The 26,979-nt window shown below is 45.2% G+C and overlaps 1 protein-coding gene across 4 annotated transcripts in view; it reads right to left on the reverse strand.

The window, feature by feature from the left end:
• ANO9 (anoctamin 9) overlaps nucleotides 1-26,979 on the reverse strand; it is a 769,113-nt gene that overhangs the window by 296,219 nt on the left and 445,915 nt on the right. For all 4 annotated transcript variants that reach the window (XM_078682729.1, XM_078682726.1, XM_078682727.1 and 1 more), the window contains one exon: nucleotides 24,615-24,668. In XM_078682729.1, coding sequence (XP_078538855.1) covers nucleotides 24,615-24,668 — 54 coding nt within the window. The remainder of the gene's footprint in view (nucleotides 1-24,614; nucleotides 24,669-26,979) is intronic.

Raw genomic sequence — 26,979 nt, forward strand, 5'->3', positions numbered from 1 at the left:
TTGCTGGAGGAGAAGATGGGGTCAAGCGTGTGGCCGGCGTAGTGGGTGGGGGTGTTCACCAGTTGCTTGAGTCCGAGGTTGGCGAGGTTGTCGAGCAGGGCGGCGGTGTTGCGGTCCTTGTTGTTCTCCAGGTGGAAGTTGAGGTCCCCTAGGAGGATGTAGTAAGCGGAGGGGAGGGCGTGCGGGCTGATGAAGTCTGTGATGTCTTCGCTGAATTGTGTGCGTGGTCCCGGGGGTCTGTAGACGAGGGTGCCTCTGAGGGTCGTCTTTGGGTCGGTGTGTATCTGGAAGTGGAGGTGCTCGGCGGCGGCAAAGGTGTCGTCGGAGTTGGTCGTGATGCGGATGGTGTTCTTGTGGATGATGGTGATGCCTCCTCCGGTCTGGTTGACGCGGTCCCTCCTGATGATCTTGTACCCGTCCGGGATGGCGATGGCGATGTCGGGGGCTGAGGAGACGTTCATCCAGGTTTCCGTGAGGAAGGCGACGTCTGGTGATGTTGTGTCGAGGAGGTTCCAGAGTTCCACGGCGTGTCTGTGGACGGATCGGGTGTTGAGCAGGATGCACTTGAGGTGGTTGCTGCTGGTGCTTGGCTTGGCGGGTGTGGTGCAGGTTCGGAGGCAGGTGAACTTGCAGGTCTTGCAGGTGAAGGGTCCATGGGTGTGTTTCGGGGTGGCTCGGCAGCAGGCGGGGTTCCGGTCGGCATTGAGTGCGTTGAGAGCGGCGGCATTGTAGGTCTGTCGGGTTGTCTTGCCTCGGCGGGAGCCAGGGGTTCTGGCGCTGGGCGCGGTCCAGGGGCGGACGGGCGCAGACGGGCTTGCCTTTGGCGCGCCTTCGGTGCACAATCGGCGCGTTCGCTGCGCGGCCTCCATATGAGTGGAAGAGGGAGGGAGGAGCAGCTGGGAGGTGGGAGCGGGTCGGCCAATGGGGTACGAGGGGGCGGAGCTACCGGGACACGTCGGCGGGAAACGGGTGGCGAGGGGGTGACGCGGCGATCACGGGAAACAGAAAAAAAGGGATCACAATAAGGGCAAAAACGTTAAGGGAGCAAAATCCGGGCAACAGATAGACACAGGTACAGATGAAAAGGCGGGCACAGGCAGTCACTTGGGGTACAGAAGAGAAGGTGGACACAGGCACTCACTTGGGGTACAGAAGAGAAGGAAGGCGCTGGCACTCGGTCACAGGCAGTCAGGTCACAGCAGCGGGAAGCGGTCACACAGGGGGCTGCGTGGCGGTGAGGGGAGCGACCTGCCTGGTAAACAGGGTCAGAGGTCGCTCTCTCTACCGCTGCACGGCCTCCATATGAGTGGAAGAGGGAGGGAGGAGCAGCTGGGAGGTGGGAGCGGGGCGGCCAATGGGGTGCGAGGGGGCGGAGCTACCGGGACGCGGCGGCAGGAAACGGGTGGCGAGGGGGTGACGCGGCGATCACGGGAAACAGAGGAAAAAAGGGGTCACAATCAGGGCAAAAACGTTAAGGGAGCAAAATCCGGGCAACAGATAGACACAGGTACAGATGAAAAGGCGGGCACAGGCAGTCACTCGGGGTACAAAAGAGAAGGTGGACACAGGCACTCACTCGGGGTACAGAAGAGAAGGAAGGCGCTGGTACTCGGTCACAGGCAGTCAGGTCACAGCAGCAGGAAGCGGTCACACAGGGGGCTGCGTGGCGGTGAGGGGAGCGACTTGCCTGGTAAACAGGGTCAGAGGTCGCTCAGTGCCATACAATTACACGCCTCAGACTTACACTATACTCAATGCAACATAAATACACCACATATAATCACACACAGTTCCACATAATTATATGCTACATAATTACAGTGATCTCAATGCAACATGCACTCCAAATACCACTCAGTACCACATAATTACATACCACATATTTACTATACTGAATGCAATATACACTCCACACAATGCCACTCAATGCAAAATACTGATATAATACATAATTGCACGCCACATAATTATATACTACTAAATACAACACACACTCCACACAATACTACTCAGTGCAACATATTTATATGCTATATAATTACACTACACTCAATGCAACATACACTCCAAATAATACCACTCAATGCCACATTATTGCATGCCACATAATTACACTCTACTGAATACAACACACACTCCACACAATACCACTCAGTGCCACATAATTATATGCTACATAATTACACTTCTATCAATGCAACATAAATGCACGCCACATATTAACACTCAGTGCCACTTAATTACATAACACATATTTACACTCTACTCAACAAAACTTAAATACACCCCTAATACCACTCAGTGCCACACACTTACAAGCCACATTATTACACTCTACTCAATACAACATAAATACTATCACAATATTTCCACTCGGTACCACAAAATTACACTCCACATATTTACACTCTACTTAATGCAACATACATGCACTCAACATAAAGCCACTCTGTACCACATAATTACACATCACAGATTTACTGTACTCTATAAAACATACATACACTCCACATACCTGTCACATTTGCAAAAGTTTAAGCTATTGGCATTATAAATGCCTATGCTATTAATTTATCTATTGTCTAAAAAAAACACATAAATAAAAAAAAATCAATTAACAATTCCAATACCTCACACTTTCCTAATGCGAGACCTATTGCATTTCAAATGCTTGTTTAGTTTTGCCTGCTGCTCCATAGTTTCCAGAAATCGTCCTTGAGATCTAGATTATACAGGAACCCTCGCACTGGAAAGCTGGCCACGTGTGCATTCAATGGGTGTTGCTGCGCTGCGGATTCTCTTTTTACGTCAACTACAGCTTAGCCCTACTGCTCTGGTGTCACATGTATGTTTCTGTAACAAAGGGCTCGGTATACATCTGAGATCTTTAGTATGGAGGACTGGCACACCTGGGTCTTTCCACAACCTATCCAATGAAGGCTGACTGGGAAGGCTCATTGGAAGGCTTGAGGCTGTTGTACTATTGTAGGGGTTTCAGAGTACAGAACTATGTGTTAATGGCGTCACAGCAGTCTGGTGGTTCAACGTTTACACCATTAATCTCAGTGGGAAGTGCTGGCAGTAGGGACAATTATGCTGCTGCTCTGAGTTGAACTGAATGCAAGGTACCCGAAGGTATCGCCTTTCACCCTTCAAGTAAGATAGAACATCATGGTTTTTACACACACTTTCTGACATTTGAATTAGCCATCTTGTTATAGCCATTCACGTGTTGCTCTGGGCTCTCTTAATAGAGGTAAATGTTGTTTTCTCTCTAGGGTCACATTCAGTATGTTAGATTCGGGTTAGATTAAACTGTGTGCCCAACGTGCATATCTTTGTAGACATGAGTCAAATCACACTCACTGAAGGCCAGCCCTTTGGGGAGGAGTGGACTCGGGGAACACAGGTTTGATATACAGCCAATGTTTTACACAGGGTGTGAGGAAGCATCAAATCCCTTACAGAGGCATTCGACCATTAGTGAGTTCTCTGCAGTTCAGTACTCATGAAAGAAGGGCAAGTCTTCATTGTTTGATCTAGAATGCAAACTGGTGATAAAATAAATAAGGAGTGCGCTGTCTTTTGAAGGACAAGATGTAATCTTTGCAAAATACAAAGATGATAAAATAAGGACAATAAAAGACAATATGGAAAAAACATAGGAATTTAAAAGGCTTGCTGGGCAACAATGATAGACTTGCTAATAAGAATGATGTAGTAAGTATAGTGTTGGTAAATGACCATGAAAGGCATGGATGGCCAAAACACGTTTTTTTATATCGAAATTTCCCAAAAAGTTGTGAGAAATATTTATACATGTTCAAACTTGGTGAAAAGAATGAACAGAAGCTGAATGTTCCATACGGCCACAATATAAACTTACCAAAATTAGTACAATTACCAGATTTAGTGACATTAATTAAACTACTGGACTCACCTGTTCCATTCTTTTATAAGCTAGATAATCCAGAAAAGCCAGATCTTTGACTTGAGGAAGGGTGTGGTAATATGATTTTGCTACTAGTTGTACCTACAAAAATATTAGCCATTTTGGCGAGCTTCAGGGTGGAACACAGGATACACTGCGGCAAATGGCCCAGATGTCGATAAGCACAGAATCTCAACTGTTCTGTGTCGAATTCACGTGTCTTTTGAGAAAGTGGCTAGAAAGATACTACATGCGGTGGAAAAGACATTCCATGGGCCCTATTGGCGTTGTACACTCCTTCCATTATGATAATTAGTGGAATGGTGACAGATCGCATTCTTGCAAAAAACGAACTGAAGATGAGATGCATTCTGACCACAATCTTGTTTAGTTTATACACCACAAAGGATACCTGCCTTTGCTGACAGTGCAAGCAAAAAACATCCCTCCCACAGTAGAACAAGCATTGGCAATGCCATAGGTCTCGCCTATGTGAGAGCTATTGTCTTTTTCAATGTCTTTCAGCTGTGTAGTGCAGCATGGCAGAACAGTAGCAATACATTTCTATGACGCAACCAGTGCTGGCCATGTCAAATTGATTTTTTTTCTGATTGGACGGAGGAAGTGATTTTTTCTTGTGGAACGAGGGAAGCAACAACTGGTGAAGGGATGGGTGAGGCTGGGTAAGCCACAAAGGGGGCAAGGAAGAAAAAAAGTGGTAGGACATGGCCAGCACTGCCCACATCAGTGCTATTTTTTTCTGTTGGGAGGAGGTCGGTGCAAGCATCAACATAGGAAAGATGCGGGTGGGACAAGGGAAGCAAGAGTGTGAAGGGATTCAAGGCTGATGCACTTATAGCCAACAGATGCAAACTGCAACATTAACAGATGTGTGGCACTGTGCCAACAGATAGAAAGTGCAACAGCAGATGAAAGGTACAGTGAATACATTTTAAAAGTGGCCCTGAGGCCTTCTAAAGGCATTGTAGAATATAAACATCACCATACATCACTCAAAGCTCTGCCTGCACACATTTTATCAATATTGCGCAATCTCACGTTTATTCACACACCATAAACAGGCGAGTTTTATAGTGAAATACATTTTTGTGAGAAGTAGAGGGAAAAGACATGCATAGAAAGCTGCAAGGCTCAGCCAGCGATTACTAACTGAAACATGTTACACCCTCCTGGAAGAAGTGCATATCATGCTGAAATGCTGAGCTGACCATCACCAACTGAGCCATACTTTGTCTTCCTGGAAGATGTAGATATACTGCATGTTGAGTTCATTGTCACCAAGTATCTTGGTCACTGGGTCGAGGGTTTCCTTATGTGTAAATGATCGAATTAACTGAATGACATGGTCATCTTCACAGAAGGGCGCTGTTCCTCTAGCATAGCTCTGTTGCAACAGATAAATGCCCGAGGGTTCGAGGTACAAATAAACTACCAAAAAAAGAACTTTATTTCCGATGTAAATGAATCACCGACCTGCGCAGTTACATATCGATGGACCATATTGCACCCTGCCACTGCAGCAAGAAAAGCTGTCAAGTTTCACAAGTCGATGGATGAGAAGCTCAGCACTCCTGATCCGTGTCTTTATATTGGGGAATTCTGAGTTTTCTATCGGACTGCCACTTTCTTTAATGACGTGCAAACTGATACATTTGTTTTGCTCAAGTAACATTTGAGTAGCCACAGTTTCGGCATGTGCCTTGTGCGTGGGGTGAAATCCCTTGATAGGAGGGTGCGAAGTTGTCAAATATTTAGATAAGCCGAGGGCTCCGTCGTTTCTTCTGCACATTCCAATTAATGTTTGAAATGTGTCATTGGGGCGCTAAAAGGGAGCCCCCTTGCCTCAAAAGGGTCACAGATCACGAGTTCAAAGGTCATGTTTTTGAAATGGAAAAATAGAAGTGCAGGTACTCTGTGTCAGAGTACCTACCTGCTTGTTTCTGTGAAGTGCTGGTACTCTCGAATTAAATGTATTACATTATTCTTGAAAAGGTTCTAAAAAAAAAAGAAAATGCTGGTACTCAGTACCAGGCAGGCCCATTTAACTGGTTTAGATGCCTTTGCTTACCTATGTTTTTCCTTAAATAAGTGGGACAAAGCAAGGCAGCCAGCGGCCTTCTTAGAGAGACATCTTCCAAATGTCCTTTTTTGAACCTCTTGGAAGCGACGCATTGAATTTTCTGAGTGGAACTGGCTCAGTTAAGAAAACGCAAGAACAATATTTGCCTCAAATAAGTCTCCTGACATGGACAGCTGAAGAGCCTGGCGATGCTGATTCACTGCGTCCTCTGTTCCTAAAATGCATTATCAAAAAAGCGGTCGAAATCGCGTAAGCACCACAGAGATGATGAACACGATTTCAAGTGATTTTTAATTATATTATCATTTTGTTTGTTTTATTCTAGCCGTTTCTCTGTTTTTTGACAGCTTGTGCCAACAGGCAACGAAAAAAACGATGTGAACTCTATTTAGCATTTCACGTTTAACACCGACTGCCATTTAAACATATGTTTCCTGCTCGTTCCTTGATCAATGGTGTGCTAATTATCCGGAAGGTGCGCATGCTCAATAGACCTGTTATCACCACATCCCGCTCGTGCGCCATGTTTCCCTGCGTCATATATTATCTTTGAATTGGCCATTAAAAAATCATCAGAGTAAAAAACAAAAAAAAACTCTTCTGTTTCCTATTTTTTGTGCAGTGACATATCCGGCAAAATTAGAGTGATAGATGAGGAGCTTTAAGCTTCAAGGTGCTTTTCGGAATTGTGACATTTTTGTTGGTATGTTGGAACGTATGCAGCCCTCTTGCTGTTGCCGTTGAAATCTTCAATGACCTTCTGATCATTAATATCAAAGCCACAGCGACTAGATCAGCCTTTCATCCTTCCAAAATCGATTATATGAGAACCATAACTTTGGCAATACTGGCAGTAACTATGTATAACAAGCGCGCGTGCGTCAGCAGGGGGAGGGGAGAAAAGAGGGGGCCTGCCCCGGATTCCCTTGCAGGAGGGAGCAGCAAGGGGCGATAACATATGGCGCTGCTGCTCGCTCCAGCAAGGTAATCTCCAAACGTGCACGCGTTGCCATTGAAGGCAATGGAACACGTGCACGTTTATGGCCCCAAAACCAACTCGATGGCTAAAGGCCTTTTTTCTAGGCAGTGCATGTGCACTGCTAGGCGAGACCTAAAAAAAGGCAGATCATTGCACTGTTGTAGGTAGAGAATTTGGTTGTGTGGAATTATACCCAAATGGTTCTTCGGAGACAGCCAATAGAACTCCAGGTGTCTGTAGAAAAAATAAACTAATAAAATGCTGAAAAAAGACAAAAGTCGTGCTATTTGGGAAAAATCAAGTATATAGATAATTCTGTTTGGAAGACTGTAAATGAAATGCTCATTAAATGCGGCAATGTTATGGCAGCGCAACATTTGGATACTTTGTTAGCCCACTGTTAAAGCAGGGGTGTAACACAGGTCCCCACAGCCCCCGCGTTGCGGGGGAGCCCGACGCTCCAGGGGCCTCCTCTGCGGCCGCGCAGCCAGCAAGCACTTCACATCCGTCTGGGATGTGATAGCTTACATAACTGAGTTAGGTTCCCCATCATTGCACCTAGCTGTGGCCTCTTTTACAAATGAAATAGTGCTCCGCAGGTCTTCACTCTTTTAGGGTGGGGGCGTGGGGCTGGTAACCATTGTCAAGCGCATTTCAGCAGAATTAAAAGTGCGCGCGAGGAGGTGAGGCATCCCGGAAATGACTAGAGAGACTGCGCGGCAGCCGGCAATATTTTAATTTTGCCTTGTCCTGTTTCCTGCCACTGGAGCTGCAGGGCAGGCATCAGGTGAGTGTTGGAGGAGCGTGGAGCCTCAGAGAGTGGGGTGGGAGGCATCATGGGGTCATTAAAACGTAATTTGTAGGCCCTGCAGCAGCCCCCGTGTTCCAGCCTCCAGGGGCCCCATCAGCTCTGTAGCACACACACACACAGAAGACACTGCTTGCCTGCGTGTGCTTCGAGGTTTCATTGGAGAACAGACGTTCACTTTTGAAGTAAGTGAGGCGAGTTTTGGTGCTTTATTTATGTCGGTGGTTGCAGCTGCAGGTGGTGGCCATTTGGACTCTGTTTTGGGGACTGGCATTTTCCTCACGTCAGAGCGAGAGAGAGGCCTGAGTCGTCCTGAGGTTATTATCCAGATTGATTTTGCCATCAGGCAGGCCACACGTTGCCTGGCAATATGTTTTTTGTTTTTCGGTAAGCCAGCTCGGCAAGCTGGCTGACCGGGATTCATCTTCACAATAACCTCTCTGTGGAAAAAAGGAGGTGTCCATCACTCTGCATAACCAACCCCTTAATAGAGTTTGCTTTACTCCCTTCTAAAATTCCATTGCATTCATCGGCAAAAGAGAAAGGAAGGTGGTTGGAATCCTACTTTTCCCTTTAACAACTAACCACGTTATCATGTCCAACTTTACTCTGAACATCCTAAAACACTTCAATATAGACTTGCTCAGACGGAGAGCTGTTATATGGGAATGGAGGAAATTGGAAAAACGTGTGCACATATTTTAAAAGCAAACTTACAACTAGCTACTATTTGTGTGAAATCATGTGCTGCTTGAGCAGATTTGGATGCTTCTTACTAAAATGTACATGCCTTTGCTTTTCCAAGTTGCGAACCAACGGGAGGGCCTGCAAGACATCTTTTCAAATTATTTAGGTTTGTGGGTTTTGGTGCCCCTTTGCCTGGCCACCCTGTTACTTCCATTTATAAGCCCACCATTTCGTGATGGGTTACTATCTTCCCTCACACTTTCTTTCACGCACAGTAAATTCTAAGCTCCTATTCCATGCCAGGGCCCATGTCTTATTCTAAGTGCTCTACCATGTATCATGTTTGTAGAGCCATATCCTTGAGATCGCATCTTACCAGGGCCTCCTTTGCTTTCCCCAGGTCACAATTGCTGCCTCTTAAGCTGCCATTACTGGATGGGAGATTGTTGCATCCTTTAAAGGTAGATGCCATCCAGAGATGTTTTAAGGCATGGGCAAAGTGGGCTCCGGCACCTTTCTGCACAAATAAAAGGGGCATTGTTTGACTGGACGTGTTTGATGTTTATGCTGCTAAATTGTTATTGCTTTGAAATATTTATGCCTTCATGCACAAACAAAAGGGTAATTAGTTTGACTAAATGTTTGATTAATGTATGCTGCTGCTTGCTGATCTTGTTAATATTTTGCCAGACACTTTGAAATATTTGCACCTTTGTGCACAAAACAAAAGGGCATTGGTTGACTAAAGTGGTTTAATTTTTGTAGGCTGCTGCCTGCTGTACTTGTTACTGTTTTGCCAGTCACTTTGAAATATTTGAGCCTTCAAAAAGGGAGTTGTTAGCCTAAACTGGTTTGATTATTGTATGGTGCAGTAGTTATTGTTGCTTGGAAATATATGTGCCCTATGCACACACCAAAGGGGGAATTGTTTGACTATATTGCTGGACTTGTGATTGCTTTATTATGCACTTGGAAGTATTTGCACATTTGTTTTCTTTACCAACTACAGTTTGTATAGGTTCTGTCATTAGGTACTTGCTGATATGGTTTGATTTTATTCTACATGCGGTGTTATTTATGGTGTTGCTTGCACTTGTCTGTAATACGTGTATCTTCAATCTTGTAATAAGCATTGTGACACTACAGAAATGATAAATTCAGACAAACATCTGCATCAATGTTCTGAAGCATCTAAACAGTTTTCATCCTCCGCCTCGTTTTCCTGCCTGTTTTGTAATGCTTACTAATAAAGACATGATGGTAGAAATTGAAATTGCTTCCTCAGTTCATGTTATCATGCACAACCTTTGACAGTCGCTAATGTTTGGCATTCAGATAATTCACCAGTCTATTTCTCTTGACTTTCGCAGGATACTGAGTTATATCTTGTGTACTTCTCATGTATATTTTCAGTCGAGTTTTTATGGAACTGCAGGTTTGGGTTTGTCTTTCAAAGTTTCAAGTTATTCTCCATTAATGTAAATTCTAATTCAGACCCATCATAGTTGTTCTTTGTTCTTCAGCCATAGGCAGTTCCTGAGACAATAGGATCGCTCCTTGACATTGTTTTGATTGCTGCGTCAGTCAAATATTCTGCTTTTGACAGTATTATTACAAATGGCATAGCTTATATGTTAATAGGGGTTTCCACTTTCTCATTAGACCTTTGAGCACAACAATATAGAGGCATTTCATTAAATGTTGGAGGTTTTAGTTCAAAATATATCAGATTTTTTGGTGTTGGGGCAAAGTGGTAGGTGGTGCGCCGGACCGCTGGGGGGGGGGCCCTCCTTGTGCATTGCAGGGGGGGCCCCTCAAGTTTCGTTACACCACTGTGTTAAAGGCATACTAGTGTAAGTCTGAACCTGGGCATTATGTGGGTTTTCAACTGATAGCTTCTGGAAGAACTTTTTACAGTTTGAGTCCCTGGAAGGAAAATGCCTGAAGCTCTTATCAGTGCTCTCCACAAGTTACCATGCCCAGCCCATTGTAATGGGGCCCCTAATTACATTATTACAGTATTCAGTTAAAAGGAGATTACTAACCTGGATCTGAAAGCTTGAAAACAGTACCTGTCTTAGGAATTCAACAGTGACAGATAGATTTCAAAAATAAAATTAGTAAGAATGAATACAGAATGGCAACTGGACGAGACGTGTAATGTAAGGTTTGTGGGTCAAATAAAATTCCAACTGAATAATATAGCATACAACTTGTCTACAGACACTGATGTAATTTATCTTTCAGCATATACAATTGTCTGTTACTTGGTTACAGGCACTGAATAAACCTGCTGGATATACTTCCCTGACAAAAGGGAGTAATTGATAGGGCTGGAATTTTGAGATTTCGAGTGGGTCTTGGTCTGGGTTGGAGTAATAGCTGATGGGCCCTAACATACTTAAAATATAACAATAGATAGCCATGTCGACTGAGGGTATTGCATAATGCTAAACATTTGATACTGATCGGGCTTTGTCTGTTGAGCAAAAGTGAAGTTGTTATTAGGCAAGATGTGATGTATTGGTCCGAAATGCGAAGACAAAGAGATGTGCCAGGCTCCGTGGTACACTTGTGAGAAGCATCGAAAGTTATTTTAAATTTATAATCTAAGAAGGCAAATGTATAACCTTGTGATGAAAGAAAGAAATATTAGTATTTTAGAATGTTAAGCACAATCTCGTGTATGTACTGAACGTGTGATCGAGGACTACTGGTCTAAAATTATTATGTAACGGTTAAACATAGAAGAATGCTGTTCATCCAAAGAGAGGGAAATGAGGGAGGAGAAGCTGTCGGTCGGGACATGGAGAGGGGCTGATCAATTGGATCGGGGATCCAACTGATAAGATTTGATAGCCCTCACACACCCAGATGAGTGTCATGCTTCATCATTAGGCGGCTCCTTGTTAGGCCGGCGCTGCAATGCCCAACGGGCCCCTGGAGGGGGCCCTTTGCCGGAGTTCTTCTGAGTTGGTTAACGTAAGGGTGAATGCAAGTGAGGATATCTTGAGTGTAGGGTGGTGCAGTAGTGGCCCGTCCCCTGCCAAAGTGGGGGGCGGGCCGAGCTGGAGGAGGAAGGTGGGGAGGGTTTGGGTACAAAAAGTAATAATAATAAAAATAAACTTATCTTAGTGCTGCCGCCGCCATCTCCCACACATCGGCTCTTCCTGTTCTGGCTCTGAGGCTGGGCACAGGCCCGCAGCCTGCCCTGTGGCCAATCCTGAAGCTGATCTCGCAAGAGAGTAGCTTCAGGATTGGCCTGAGCATCGGCAACTTGTGGTTGCAGGCAGATTGGGAGCCTGTGTCTTCTCCCTCCAGCCCCAGCAATGCAGCTGAGGCTGGAGAAAGCTTCACTGCGCATGTGGGGTTTGGGTTTAGCCAGTCTGAGACGGATGGCCAAACACCTCATGGGCAGTGAAGGGAGTGCCCACAACTCCCCCACCAGCAGTATTATCCCCTGGACTCGCACCCAAGACTTATCAGAGACCAAGGGGTGGGTCCAGGAGATTAAAATAAAAGAACCTGTTTTATAATCTTTGTATGTACTGGTGGTGTCAGGGGTTGCGCACTTCCGCCCTAATGGAGTGGCCGTCGCTGGGGGAGTGTCATGAGCAGTAAAAAATGTCTAATGGGTTCCCAGGATGATTTAATAAGGTGGTCCCCTTGACAAGCGTAAAAACAAACAGACACTGTCCTGGGAACTAATGAACATTCAAACCACGAAAAAAGTCACTTAACTGTACTGAAGCCAAAATGAACCTATTCTGTTTTTTTACTTATCCAGGCTATGGATCATCAAACGATTTTTGAGAGGTTGTCTCACCCTCAACTTATCGAGGCATGCTTCATCATTTGATGACCTCTTACACCGGACTAGGATTAGTTCCACCCCGGCAGACTCAACCAGATTCAGCAAGTATAACTGGTATGTTTAAAAACACTACAAATTTATTTTTGTAGTGTTTTTAAACATACCTGAGGTACTAGCTAAATAAAGAGTATCCTGAGTATATCCCTAGGTATATTTTATACTTTCTTTTGCCCCCACAAAAACAGGACCAAGTGTATTTGTCCTGAAGCATATTATAAGAACTCCCAAGGATAGACTAACGTCCCTCGGTTGAGTCCGTCGGGTTGGAACAAATCCTACCACGGTGTAAGAGGTTGTCAAATGATGGAGCATGCCTTGATAAGTTGAGAGTAAGACGACCTCTCAAAAATCTTTTGATGATCCATAGCCTGGATAAGTAAAAACTAAATTGTAAAAATGAATAGGTTCATTTTGGCTTTAGTACCCTTAAGTGACATTTTTCATGTTTAGCAGTTCTTGGAGGATACACGAGGTCGAACCTCCTTGACTCTCCTCGTAGGGATCGCACAAATTAATCTTGACAGCTTAAAATATGGAAGTAGGGTCAACACGTTTCATGCCTTGCTTGGCCCAACCAGATTTCAGGCAATTTGTCAGGACCAAAGTGATGACACCTAACCTCCACCTGATTGGGAATGAAGACGTGTTTTTAAGTACATGTGCCTAATCAATATTTTGTGTCAACCATACATGCTACGGAACAGGACATTAAAAGTCCGACCCTATTAGAGTAGTGTTTGAACCCTTCAGGATCGGTCAGAGGACCGCGCTTAGCTGCAGAAACAAAGTGGTCCAATGCAGTAATTCACCCGCAACCTACCCTTCTCTGCCAGACGGGCCAGTTGGGCATTGCAGTGCAGGCCCAACGAGAAGTTGCCCAATGATGAAGCATGACACCCACCTGTGTTTGTGAGGGCTATAACTTCTGATCAATCAGATCTCCTGATCCAGTTGATCAGCCCCTTTCCTTGTCCTGACCGACAGCTTTTCCTCCCTCATTTCCCTCTTTTTGGAGGAACAGCATCCTTCTATGTTTACCCAAGGCATTAGTTTACAAACTGAGAGCTGTTTTGTTTTCTTTAAACACATCCCAGCATATCTATGTAGGTTTTGGCACCATATAAGCATCTCTGCAGTGGACTATGTTTAGTAGCTCTTTGTAGAAAATGTGTTCAGTACACAATAGTTCAGGCGCTTCAACTGCCCTCATTGTGTTTTACAGGTTGCGTGTTACATGTTGGTTATAGTGTACACTGAGCATAGAGTCCAACAGGGCACTGTGACACATTATTTTTATTACCATTTCTTTTCAACCAAACTGCCTAAAATACAAGATGAAAATGATTTGCAAAGTGAAAGTCCAAGACTGAAACAAAGTGTATTTGGTGTGAGAGCATCATCCGGTACGTCTTACCAAGATGTGGCAGATGTGGTTTCATCTAGACAAACTTCATCCCAATAATCGGCGCTGGGTGCTTTATCAGGAAATTCTCTATAAGCTTTTTCAGATGTCTGAGTTGAAATACCCACTACAAACTCCACTGGACATCTGCAAATATACTCCTGTCCCTCCCTGCTACCAGTATGGACAGCCTTGGAACATGCCATGCCTACTGAAAATATATTTCTTATTTATGTTGCCTTATGGGATCAAATTCTTTAGGCAGTACACATTTGGAATGGACTCTGGCATCACAAAAAACTCAGACACTCTGATAAGCTGTGCCAGAAACAGGGCTCTGTTGACTTTCTAGTAACTATCTCATTAGCACAGTATCCTACCAGGTGTGCTGAGAGTGTGTGGTGTGAAGTTCATAAGACTTCAAGACTCTGCCATGATCCTTGATATTACGTGTGTTCCCTTTGATTTTACGGGATATCTATATCTGCCGCTTTCAAATGCGAGATAAACAGACATTTTCCGCCTTTGACTACGTGCATAATCCATAGTTAAGCTTAACTCTGGGGCATTCAAAGCATCATTCTCTGAGGTACAGTGTCCATGTTACTATGGGCCAAAAATTTGGCATCCCCATGACACTACACCAGTATCCAGGGGACTCTCAGTCGTTGACTCTACTGAAGTGCATAACCCAGTTCCTGTGCTTGTCACTAGAACTGGGAAAAAGTGACCATGAACAGTGATAAAGGCCTCTGGGGTGACACGCCCAGCAGCCAACTGTGAGGTGCCTGTCTTAGTATCTCTTATCACAGTGAACTGGAACCTTAGAACAAGAGCAACAGTGAGGCGACTGCATGAACTGGGCTGGATGACCCTCCAGCCACTGATGAGTCAGGAGGATTGACTGCAAGTTGAGAGAAAGACGACCTCTCAAAAATCTTTTGATGATCCATAGCCTGGATAAGTAAAAACAAAATTGTAAAAATGAATAGGTTCATTTTGGCTTTAGTACCCTTAAGTGACATTTTTCATGTTTAGCAGTTCTTGGAGGATACACGAGGTCGAACCTCCTTGACTCTCCTCGTAGGGATCGCACAAATTAATCTTGACAGCTTAAAATATGGAAGTAGGGTCAACACGTTTCATGCCTTGCTTGGCCCAACCAGATTTCAGGCAATTTGTCAGGACCAAAGTGATGACACCTAACCTCCACCTGATTGGGGATGAAGGCGTGTTTTTAAGTACATGTGCCTAATCAATATTTTGTGTCAACCATACATGGTACGGAACAGGACATTAAAAGTCCGACCCTATTAGAGTAGTGTTTGAACCCTTTAGGATCGGGCAGAGGACCGCGCTTACCGCAACCTACCCTTCTCTGCCAGAGGGGCCAGTTTGGTTCTTCTCAGCAAACGTTTTGCCACCCGGAGGTGCCCCAATTGTAAAGTTAATTGATAAATCCACTTCAGGACATGATTTGAGTGGTACGACATCTTGGCCCGCTGAGCTACGTTGACAGTGCACTGACCTGTCATAAAAAGTAGGTGAACGGTTTAGCAGGTCCTTTCCAGCTTCTCTTCTGCTTTGAATGGCATTACTTTCTTGATTCCGAGGACAGAAGAGGGTTTGGAGTCTTCAGTGTTCTCTGGCCCATAAAATGACACTGAGCCCTATCAGTGTAAAGTAACTCTGTGGGTTCATATCCCTATGCACTAATATCAATGCACTAGAAACACATGATGAGACACATCTCAGTTCCTGCAGGTCCTGAGTCCCTCGGGTTCATTCTGTTCATGTTTTAAATTGCCTCATCTTTTCTGATTACAAATGAACGCAATTCACTTTTAAAGAAACTGCAATGCCTGAAAACTGATCTGTGATGTTTGAAGTTACTAGGTCACAGGGTACCAGGACACACCTACTGCAGTAAGGAGCCTTGACTGCTTAATCAAACCACCATTGGCGCATGAAGGCTACCTGCTCAGTGGTACTCAATACCACAGAATACATAAATAAATGAAAGTACCCGCCAAGAATACTGCTCGGTAACTAATAAACGACCCAGTACCTGAAGAAGAGGTCAGACAAGCTGCTACTGCCCTCTCACATCGCATGTCTTGTTTTAGCTTCAGTATGGACGGAAGTCACTTAGTGGTGGCAAGTTCACTACATATTACAAGGCCAATGCATCGTTATAGAAGGTATGACACATGATATTCGTTTCTGTATATTTGATGCCTGTGGTGCTATGGTGACTCCTAAATGGAATGTGACAGATACAGAAACACAGAAACTCACGGGTGTGGGCAAACCAATGCTGCTATTCAAGACACACTGGCAATGCTGGAAGAGGCTTAAAGAGGAATGCAAATGGAGGCAGCAGGACCTTGACAACAACACAACACAAGCAGCTGAGAATGGAACACAATATGGAGAAAGGTTACAGTTACCACTGTACAAGAATGTGCGTGGATTTCAGCAGGTGCTGTGATCTTCACAGTGGAGGAGTGGGGTAACTCAGAACTGCTGGTCCACCCTGCTCCTAGTAAATCAGAAAAGTGCAATTAAAAAGCCCTGGGCAGTGAGCACCGAGACCATCCTGCTGTGCCCAATAATCACGAGGACTTGTGTACCTCGAGTGAGAAGAAAGAAGTGGAGCTCTTACCACTGGTTCCATAATCACTGGAATCTGCACAGGTAACTACTCAAAACTGGCAGTCCCATGGCAAAGACATACATAATCCATGCTTCATCGGTACACACACACTGCCACATGTACCACTTCTGCCACCGTGGGGGCTGGCCTACTGTACGCCACAACCTTGATTCCCCTGTTTCACTGCGAAAGCCTAACAAGGGATTATAGCCCAGACATCTAGTGATGGTCCCATTGTACTAGTATTGCTGCTCAAACTACAGAAACACATCTTGCCAGTTCAGACCAGTATGTTGTCTTTTAAAATAGTTTTTTCGTCTAGATCCTCCCCAGCTATGTGTGATGTTGATGGAACCACCTAGGACCGGCTGCCTCATGATTAACTTAGCAAAAGAACTGTGACACGGTTCAGTGCCACAACTTCGGCACGTGCTTTAGCATGGCATTACCATGGGATCTTACACATTTATGCTGCCCCATCTGGCAGTGCCACTGAGAGAAGCTCACTGAGGAAGAGAGTGTAACCTTAATAAGTGAGTGGCAGGTAAGTAAATTCTCAGATATGATACATCACATTGGACTGAAAAGGATTTCTTTTCTGGGAGCGGTCCAGACATCTTACTCCTGTTGGTGTGAAGACACCTGAAGGCATCTCGAAGACCAAACTAATGTAAATATTTCAAGAATATATTGCTAGATATTAGATAGGACGCACATGGATTGACAGCTACATTCTCAAATGTATAGTCTCCAAAACAAGTGCTATTCGTTCCAGGTGTGTGATGCACGCTTCAGGGGGAGCAAACCGTTCTCCGTTCAGGATCTCCTAATTAATACTAACAAATGCTCAGAGGAAATCACCAGGAAAAATCTGCCTTTTCCCACTCACTCATGTTTTAATAGTCTAATAAATGCTGCAGGGCATTTTATAGTCCAATTAGCATTCCACAAGTTTCACAGTTTTTGGCAGGAACAGGAAGCTGGCTGAAAGTGCTGTTGCTGGACAAATGTCAGTTCTAACGGAGCAGAATCAAGACCATTGTTTTACATTGTTTGTGGCAACTGTATTGCAGAGTGTATAGTTCATTAAAGTTAAGGCCATGAATTCATTACGTGTCATCTTTGCTGTTATCACCACCAATTCAGTTCAGGCTTCAATACAATGGGTTCACCCTGGGACTCAACAAGACATAAGTGCTACATATGAGGGCAAATATGATATAGAGAGGAGAAACCTTTGAAGGAAGATGGACTGCTCTATGTCTAGAAACCTTTAATTTGTATTATATATTTATTTTTGGTGTTTTGTAATTTTTACCTTAGAGTGACTCTAGAGAACTAGACACTGAACTACTGAGAAATAGGGTTGGCCAGCAAATTGCCTTTTGATTGGTGGGACCCGGTCTCTTGTAGAGCTGTTCTTTGTCCCGTTGTCTAGGGGATGAAGACAGTGCCTCTGTCTACTGCTAACAAACATAGGAGTGTCTAGGAACTGCCCAAACAAGTACTGCTAACAAATATCAAACATTTCCCTCCATTGCCTTGCACTATGCACAGAGGGTGCTTGTAAGTTGCGTATTGGGTGAAAGCTGTGCTGCGCTTCTTGCTATGGACAGGAAGTAATATTGTCTACTGATTTTCAGGTTCTGGAGAGATGCTGGCTGAATTTGATTAGGGACACTATCTGATGGTCCTTTTGTGCTAAGTCCTGAGCAGTTGGTAGTTATCGAATCTGTTGGAGAATGTATGGGAATCCATAGGTTGAAGCTACCCTTCTAGGAACCTAATAGCGATAGGCTATTCTTATACAAGCGCCCTTCATTTTTTTGTATTACTGCTCATAAGACGCAACTTCTGCACCAATGTTGCCTTTTGCTCACTAAATGTAAGTCACTGTGCATGTTGATGCCAGGTACAGAGGACAGCTAGGAAGTCTGTTGGTTAATCAAGAACAAATCAAGCTGAAGTGACTGGCCAACGTTGGTTGGTTGCACCACCTGTATAGTTCTCATCTGCTGCATATAGTGTGCAGTGACTTCTTGGATCTTGAAACAGAGGCAAACAGCACCCAAAATGATTTGGTAGTGCCAGTTTACTTATTCCACTTTGCTGAAGCATAACCCACCAAGGGGAAAAATGATACCAGAATTTTCAATGAAATATAGAGTGAAGTATTGTATTTCATATTAGACCAAACAGAACAAAACACCTTATCACCCTTCGGGTCACCTCCACATGGACCAGCTCAACCACACCCTTCTGGGTATGGCGCAGAAAACAGCGATGGAGCTAAAATGCTGTCACTCTGGTTCACAGGTAAACTACATCAAAAACGAGGAATTATTACCACAGTCTCAGGAACTTTATATTACTCAAGGACATCGTCCTCCTGGTTGTGCTATACTAGGATTCATCCACGTTGCCTGTTGTCTGGAGTCATATCTTAAGTATGTCAGTCCATTTCAGTTACAACTGGACCAAACTCATCACCCCACCCCTGATGCAATTGGCAAATGATGATATTGATGATTAAAACAAGAAAGACATGACTCAAGTTACTAAGAGACAGATTTACAGTCGGGGGTAATAGAAAATCCTTCAGTTTGCAGAGGAAGTGCAAAATGCTTTGTTGGAGGACACTTTGTACTTGAGGATGTAGCATTAGGATCACCAACAGCATTCTACCTGCCAACAAATGATTCGCCGCTGCCTGAAAAAATAAGCTCTAACAGTAAACAGGGCTCATGTGTTGACCTATGAAGATAACACTCTCCGTAATGTGTGGGACAATATAGTAAGAATGACCGATTAACATAAGAGCTAATCAGTTGTGTCGAAGAGGATGCCTAAAAATACTGCGTACAGGTTCCAAAGAGAAATTGAACTATTGTATATTAGGGTCTTGCACTCAAGTGCTTGAACAACCAATAAAACCCATTAGACGCCTCTCTCAGATGCACAAGAGTCTCCCGTTTTATCACCTGAAGATCAATATTCACACTTGTGCAGACCAACGAAAGAGGTCAGATGAGGGAGCACCCCTTTGTGTTATCCTGTGGCTCAGTGATATGTGGTAACCCTATGTACCAACTTTCTCACTCAAATAGTATTGTTTAAATGAATGAAAAGTACTTTAGAATAAGTTAAACAGTGGGGTATTTTTTAACAGTGTACTTTATGTCATGGGTGACACAAGCTTGAAGAAGAAACTTGGGTGGAGGCAAAAGGCATTGATACCCTGCCACACACTGGAGAACTCTGGTTGCCAAGGAAACAGCAACATCGGTGGCACCTTCGGACACAATTCTTCATGTCTAAGTATCTGGACTGATGTTCTCTTCTGTAAGGCAAGCCACGAACATACTTAAGATACATTTATTCTGTAGGAAAAGGTTTGATTTTTTGAAGGGGGTGTGGTGTCCTACCAGGGGGCATTGTCCATTGTAAAAGGTGCGACCATTAGGGAGAGATATTTGAATTTTTGAATTTACAGCAATTTGTATAGCGCACTTATACCATGCGGTTTCATGGCGCTGGGAGGACGTTTAAACCAGGGGTGGGTGTAAAGAGGGAGCAGGGTGCTAAGATGGAAAAGCACGGGAAAACAGAACGGTCTTAAGTGCTCTGCGGAACTCAGAATAGGTAGGGATGGATCTAATGTGAAATGGAAGAGAGTTCCAAAGGGTGGGTGCGAGGACCCTGAATTTCATTCCCCCAGCTTTCTTTTTCTTAAAGCGGGGAACAGAGAGCAAAAGTTTGGTGGATGAACGAAGTTCTCTGCTGGGGAGGTAGGCACTAATGGCGGAGGATATGAAGTCAGGGGCAGTCCCCGCCAAGGCCTGAAAGGTTGTGCACCCCAGTTTAAAGAGGGCCCGCTCTTTAATAGGGAGCCAGTGAAGGGATTGGAGAAGGGGGGTGACATGATGAAATCTGGGTAAACCATGGATCAGGCGAGCGGCCTGGTTCTGGACCAGCTGGAGACGGTGGAATGCATAAGCGGGAGCTCCATTGTAAACAATGTTCCCATAGTCCAGCCGGTACAGAACCATGGCCATCAAAATAAGTTTAAGGGCTGGAACAGAAAAGAAACGGGAAATTTTTCGTATAGTGCGAAGGGCAAAGAAACAAGAGGAAACAACAGCATTTATCTGGGTGTGAGGGGTAAGGTGGCGGTTAAGTGAGATCCCTAGAGTTTTTACAGTAAGAGAGGGGGAAATACCCAGGGAGGGGGGCCAAAAGCTGGGAGACCAGGGACTGGGGGTGCAACCAGTAACAACAAGTTCCGTCTTGTCCGGATTTAGTTTCAAATGATTACCGTTCATCCAATCGCTGATGAACAGCATGACCGACTGGAAGGTGAGTACACTGGTAGGGGAGTGTGAAAGCTGGAAGATGAGCTGGAGGTCATCCGCATAATTGTATACGGTGACCTCCATATTTTGGAGTGCAGAAATAAGAGGGTAAATATACAGATTAAATAATAACGGGGAAAGAGAGGAACCCTGGGGAACACCACACCGAACTTGGTGAGGGGGGGGAAGTGAAATCGGCCAGGTGGACGGCCTGGGAGCGGTCTCTCAGGAAGGAGCCGATCCAGGTCAAAGCTGGGCCCTCGATGCCCGCCGCCCTGACACGGGTGAGAAGAATGGAGTGGTCAACCGTGTCAAAAGCGGCAGACAGATCTAGAAGGACCAGGGCCTGGGGAGAGTTGGTATCCAGCCCCTCCCTGAGGTCGTCCATCACCGAAATAACCACCTTCTCGGTGGAATGGCGAGGGCGAAAGCCGGCCTGCCGGGAGGCGAGTCCTCCGGTTTCCTCAATAAAGGCACCTTGGACCTGAGTGACATGGGCCTCCAGGGCCTTGGCCAGGAAGGGAAGAAGGGAAATGGGGCAATAGTTAGAAGGGGAGGTGGGGTCAGCCCCAGGTTTTTTTAACAGAGGAATAACAATGGCCGTTTTGTGAGGAACTGGGACGATCCCCTGATCCAGGGAGTCGTTAAGAAAGGTGAGGGGGGAAGATAACAGCTCGAAAGAAGACTGCGAAGAATGTGCGCTGGAGCAACGTCTGCCGGCGAGCCAGATTTACCACGAGTCAGGAGAGAAAGGAAGGAGTCTCTGGTAAGGGGAGGTAGATGGGTCAGTCGGGAAATAGAAGGGGGAGGCTGGGGGTCACGAAAGGTAGAGGAAGGGGGGGAATCCCAGCCTTAGTAAGGGCAACCTTCTCAATGAAGAAGTCGTTGAGAGAGTTACATAACTGCTGGGAGGGAGGAACCTTGGGAGAGGCCGTATCAGAAGAGGACAGTTCCCGAACAATAGAGAATATCTCCCTGGAGTGGCTCTCGGCATCAAGAACTCTCCCAGAAAAATACACTGTCTTGGCCTGGAGAATGTCCTTTTTGTATTCTTTTAACATAAGCAAGTAACGAGTTTTTAGGAGAGGACAATAGGCGCGTCTCCATGCTCTCTCCGCTTGGCGCGTCTCAAGTTTTTTAACCTTGAGTGCAGGAGAAAACCATTTGTTCGCGTCATGGGCGCGTTTAACTGTTACGAGCTTCAAGGGAGCAGCCTGATCGCAGGCTCTCAGGAGCCAGCTACCGAGAGCGTCCAGCTGCCTGGACGGTGTAAGATCTGCCAGGATAGGGTCCGAAACAGAAAGAGAGGAACAAAGGGCAGGAATATCAGCTCTGCTCCAGTTCCTCGCCCAGATGCGCTTGGGGAGGGGAGTGGAAAAGGAAGAGCTAAGGTCCAGCGAAAAAGAGATGAAAAAATGGTCCGACCAGGGGCAGGGCTGGACGGAAAGGGCCGGGATCGAGATATTAAGGGACCAGATTTGATCCAGCATGTGGCTGTGGATATGTGTAGGGGAGAGGACCCGGGAAACAAAATTCAAGCTAGAAAGGAGTTCGGTAAAGTTACGAGAGACTACATCTTCAGTAGGAGCATTGGGCCAAAAATTAAAATCTCCGAGGAGCAGAACCGAAGAGTTATTGATAGCTAAGGTTCCCAATAGATCAGAGATGGCTGGGAGGAAACGGGGGGAGGGTTGCGGGGGGCGATAGACGAGGACACACGTCAATGGGGTCTGGGAAAAGGTAGAACAGATAACCAGACAGTCTGCCGTAGGTAAAGAAGGAGAAGGGAGGGGTTGAAAGTGGAAGTCTGCTCGGGCGACCAGGGCAACTCCGCCACCAGATCGACCGTCAGATCGATCGGCCCTAAAAATAACATAAGGGAAGGGAAGGGCAGAGAGCACACTTGGAAGTGAGTCAGAGCAAAACCACGTCTCAGTCAAAAAAAGAAGGTCTGGTTTAACAGAATCTAAGAAGTCAAATAGTTCCAGATGATGTTTGACGGCCGATCTGGTATTGAGTAGGAAGGCAGAAAGTTGGGGTGTCACCAGGGACTGAGGGGAAAAGGGAGAAGGGTCGACAGGGGCTACCAGGCGGAGGGGAAGGGAGGGGTTGTGAGTGGGAGGCGATGCAGAGGAGTACGGACGGGCTAGGCTGAGTTCACTAATGCGTACGCGTGTGGCAGGTGTGGGGAACCACTGGACCTGTAACGCTCGAAGTTGCCAAGAGGTATATGACAGGAAATGGGCAGAGTGAGGTGCCCCTTGCCCCGGTCGGCCGCGGACGGGCGCAGACGGGCTTGCCTTAGGCGCGCCTTCGGCCCGCCGCCGGCGCGCCCGCTGCGCGCGTTCGCATGGGGCGGATCTTTATGGGCCTGAGGCGCGGTGGCTAGAGCGCAGGCCCACCAAACAAACAATCCTGTCGCCTCACCCATGATGGCGCCCGCTACCCCAACAGCCCTCCGGAACAATCGGCACAAGCCGTGCCGGACCGGGGCTAGGGGAGCGGGGGGGGGCGAGTGAGGTGAAGGCTGAAGAGCAGGTAAAGTGAAATTAAATGATAAGACAAAAAGTAGTTTTTAAAAGTAATCTTTAAAAACCATGCAGCAAAATTAGGAGCTTTAAAATTTCCTGTTTAGCCGTACTATCCCCAGCGCGAGCAACAGCTGCCTCAAACCCACTGCCACTGGGTCTAGGCGTCCGCTGCGCGTTCGCATGGGGTGGATCTTTATGGGCCTGAGGCGCGGTGGCTAGAGCGCAGGCCCACCAAACAAACAATCCTGTCGCCTCACCCAAGATGGCGCCCGCTACCCGTCAGCCCTCCGGAACAATCGGCACAAGCCGTGCCGGACCGGGGCTAGGGGAGCGGGGGGGGCGAGTGAGGTGAAGGCTGAAGAGCAGGTAAAGTGAAATTAAATGATAAGACAAAAAGTAGTTTTTAAAAGTAATCTTTAAAAACCATGCAGCAAAATTAGGAGCTTTAAAATTTCCTGTTTAGCCGTACTATCCCCAGTGCGAGCAACAGCTGCCTCGAACCCACTGCCACTGGGTCTAGGCGTCCGCTGCGCGTTCGCATGGGGTGGATCTTTATGGGCCTGAGGCGCGGTGGCTAGAGGGCAGGCCCACCAAACAAACAATCCTGTCGCCTCACCCAAGATGGCGCCCGCTACCCCGTCAGCCCTCCGGAACAATCGGCACAAGCCGTGCCGGACCGGGGCTAGGGGAGCGGGGGGGGGGGGCGAGTGAGGTGAAGGCTGAAGAGCAGGTGAAGTGAAATTAAATGATAAGACAAAAAGTAGTTTTTAAAATTTCCTGTTTAGCCGTACTATCCCCAGCGCGAGCAACAGCTGCCTCGAACCCACTGCCACTGGGTCTAGGCGTCCCTAGATATGGTCTTAAAAATGAGTGGGGACAGTAGGGAAGAAGTGCAGTTAATAAAACCTGGGTGGTCTGTAGAATGTGGTGTGGTGTTTAGGAAATTAGGTGGTCTGCATGTGTGGTGAAATCTTTAGAAGGGACAACCTAAAGGGAAAAGCTTTATCTATTGTCCACAGGATTAAAATGGAGTCAGGATTGACCACACGAATGTCCAAGATTCCCACTCCTTTAGAAGACAATGCTTGTACAATGCATGCGCTTAATTAGCCATGGCCAAGAATTAGGAGACTGTGACTCAAGTGGTCAGATGAAGGGTTGCTAATCTGTATGTGGCTTGAATATAAAATACTGGTGTCCATCTTTGTGGTGAAGGCGTTGCCTACTACCATTGCTTAATGCATGCCCCAACCCACTGCCACATCAGCTAGAGGTCATCAGTCTAGGACTCACCGCTTCTGGAAAGACCAGCAGCCGCTCCTGCCAGGGCGTCAACAGGCTGCCATCCTGAGGAAAAAAGGAAAAAGGGAGATTGGTATTATTTTCACTAACTCCTCCCTGGAAAGCATTACCAATGGCAGTATACAACTTTTTGGCGTCTTGCAGGACATTAGAAAGATGATTCCAAGACTAATTAGCCAACACGAGATTCTGGCTCAATTTTCATGTAGAAATGAGCTGGCCTTGCCGCCCCATTTAAATACAGACACAGATGCCAAAATGCATTACAAGCTCGACCCTTATATCACAAACTTTGGCAACAGCAAAGGGTATGAACTATTTTTTACTGACACAACACAACATCACTTTTACAGCAGAAACATTAATAAAACTAGAGAGTTGCCTTTTGGCACTTAATTTAAAAGGTAAAACAAATATCACACTGGTTCATACAGGAGAAATAGCCATGACAACAACATAAACATACTTAGTTCAGAGTTATTTTTGATAACCATTACAACTTTAAGCCATATCAGGAAACAACAAGGGCGAAAGCAAGATCGTTGCTATTAGCATTCAGTCCACTCAATCCATCGTTCGATCCTATTCCTAAATTAATTCGTTGTACATTACCCCCAAATCTTTGTTATGGATTTGAAATTTTGCGAGCGTGTTATGCAAAGATATTGGACTTTCTTCAAACAAATGCATTTAGGCATCTTTTTGAGCCCCATGCAAGCATGTTGTGGCCTCAGATCAGCCACTCTAAAAACACCATTCAAGGAATCATTATTCAGTTTACGCTAAGTTAAAATGTCTCTCTTACACATCGGGCCGTTTCCCAAAAAAGACCTAATTCCACAGTGGAAACAAACCTAGCCAACTACACATTGTAGGCTCTGTGGATACAAAGAGGAAACAATACTGCATAATTTATATATATGCCCCACTATGAAAGCTCTACTACGAAAATTGCTTCTTTTTGTATTTATTATTATTTTGTAATCCATGGGTACACAAGGGAACACAAACAATACAACAAAGAAAGCATACGATAAATCAGTAAGGTCAAGCAAGAACAATACACATTGCGGAGGACAGCATGGCAGGACATAATACATCAGTCAAATATATCACACTTTAAGGACACAATTAAAGACAAAAGTGCTAGTACAATCTGCACAGGAGCTATTATAGTCTTCCAAAACAAATACTAAGGAAAAAAAATAATAAATAACTGAGCCAAGATAATACCTTTATACCCCCATATAGGTCATGACTGCCCCCCAAATCTGACGTCCCAATTTAATTTTCCGCCTGCCTTTCAGAGCATACAGGCTATATTCCATATTAAAGATTGATAAGAATCTAGCCCTCCATACCTCAAAAGATGGGGGGTCCTTTTGTAGCCACATAGATGCGATACATAGTCTAGCTACAGCGGCCGCAAGAAAAATCATATACGTAGATTGGATAGGTACCTCATCCCCTTCTGGTGCCTTCTCTACCCCTAACAAAATCTGAGCAGCCGACAGTCGCACCGGTGCCCCCAAAATCTCAGCTAGAAATTTCTCCATATGTTCAAAAAGCGTACTTAATTGGCCACACGTATAAAAGACATGAACCACGTCAGCAGCATCAGTGCCACACCGGAAGCACTTTCCTTCGTTGACTCCACCCCACTTAGCAACGAAAATTGCTTCAAAGACATTTTAATTCATTACAAGTAAGAACTCACAGACAAGATGTGATTCAGAGTTTGAGTGGCTCAAATAAGAATTTGAATTGTAACACAGTGAAATGTATGGATTATGTTGCATGGTTTTTAGCAGTTGAACACTGATTACTGATGTTTAGTAACTCAATTTGGTTTTGTACATATACAGAACACACATTGCTTTTTGGCGCATATATAGATTAGATAAACGAAACCCATATGGTATATTTCTACCATATTTATGTAATGTTCTCATTTTGTCATTATATTTTATTAGTACTGATTGTGTAATTTAAGAAAGATAATTTTGCAAAGGTTTATATTAATCACACAATAATGATGGAACCAGCATTTAGATAGGCTGTATTAGGAGTTCTCCAGGACTGGTAATGACACCTTTTGTCTAATATTGTTTTAGTTCAAAAGACCTATGGCTATAAGTGAGAGTAGAGTCAATGGGCGGGGTTAGGTTTATGGGTAGAGAAGGAACCGATGAGACAAAGGAGCTCAAAAGAAGAGTTAACTTGTGGAGGCATTTATAATGTGTTTTCAACAAGGCTCACAGGACAGAGAAGAGCTGGGCTAAGATCTAAAAAGTTGACAAGTACCAAATTGGGGCCTTTTTGCTATCCTAGCCAAAATAATGGCGGCAGGGTAACT

This window comes from Lissotriton helveticus, chromosome 3_1, assembly GCF_964261635.1.
Source record: "Lissotriton helveticus chromosome 3_1, aLisHel1.1, whole genome shotgun sequence".
Taxonomy (NCBI): domain Eukaryota; kingdom Metazoa; phylum Chordata; class Amphibia; order Caudata; family Salamandridae; genus Lissotriton; species Lissotriton helveticus.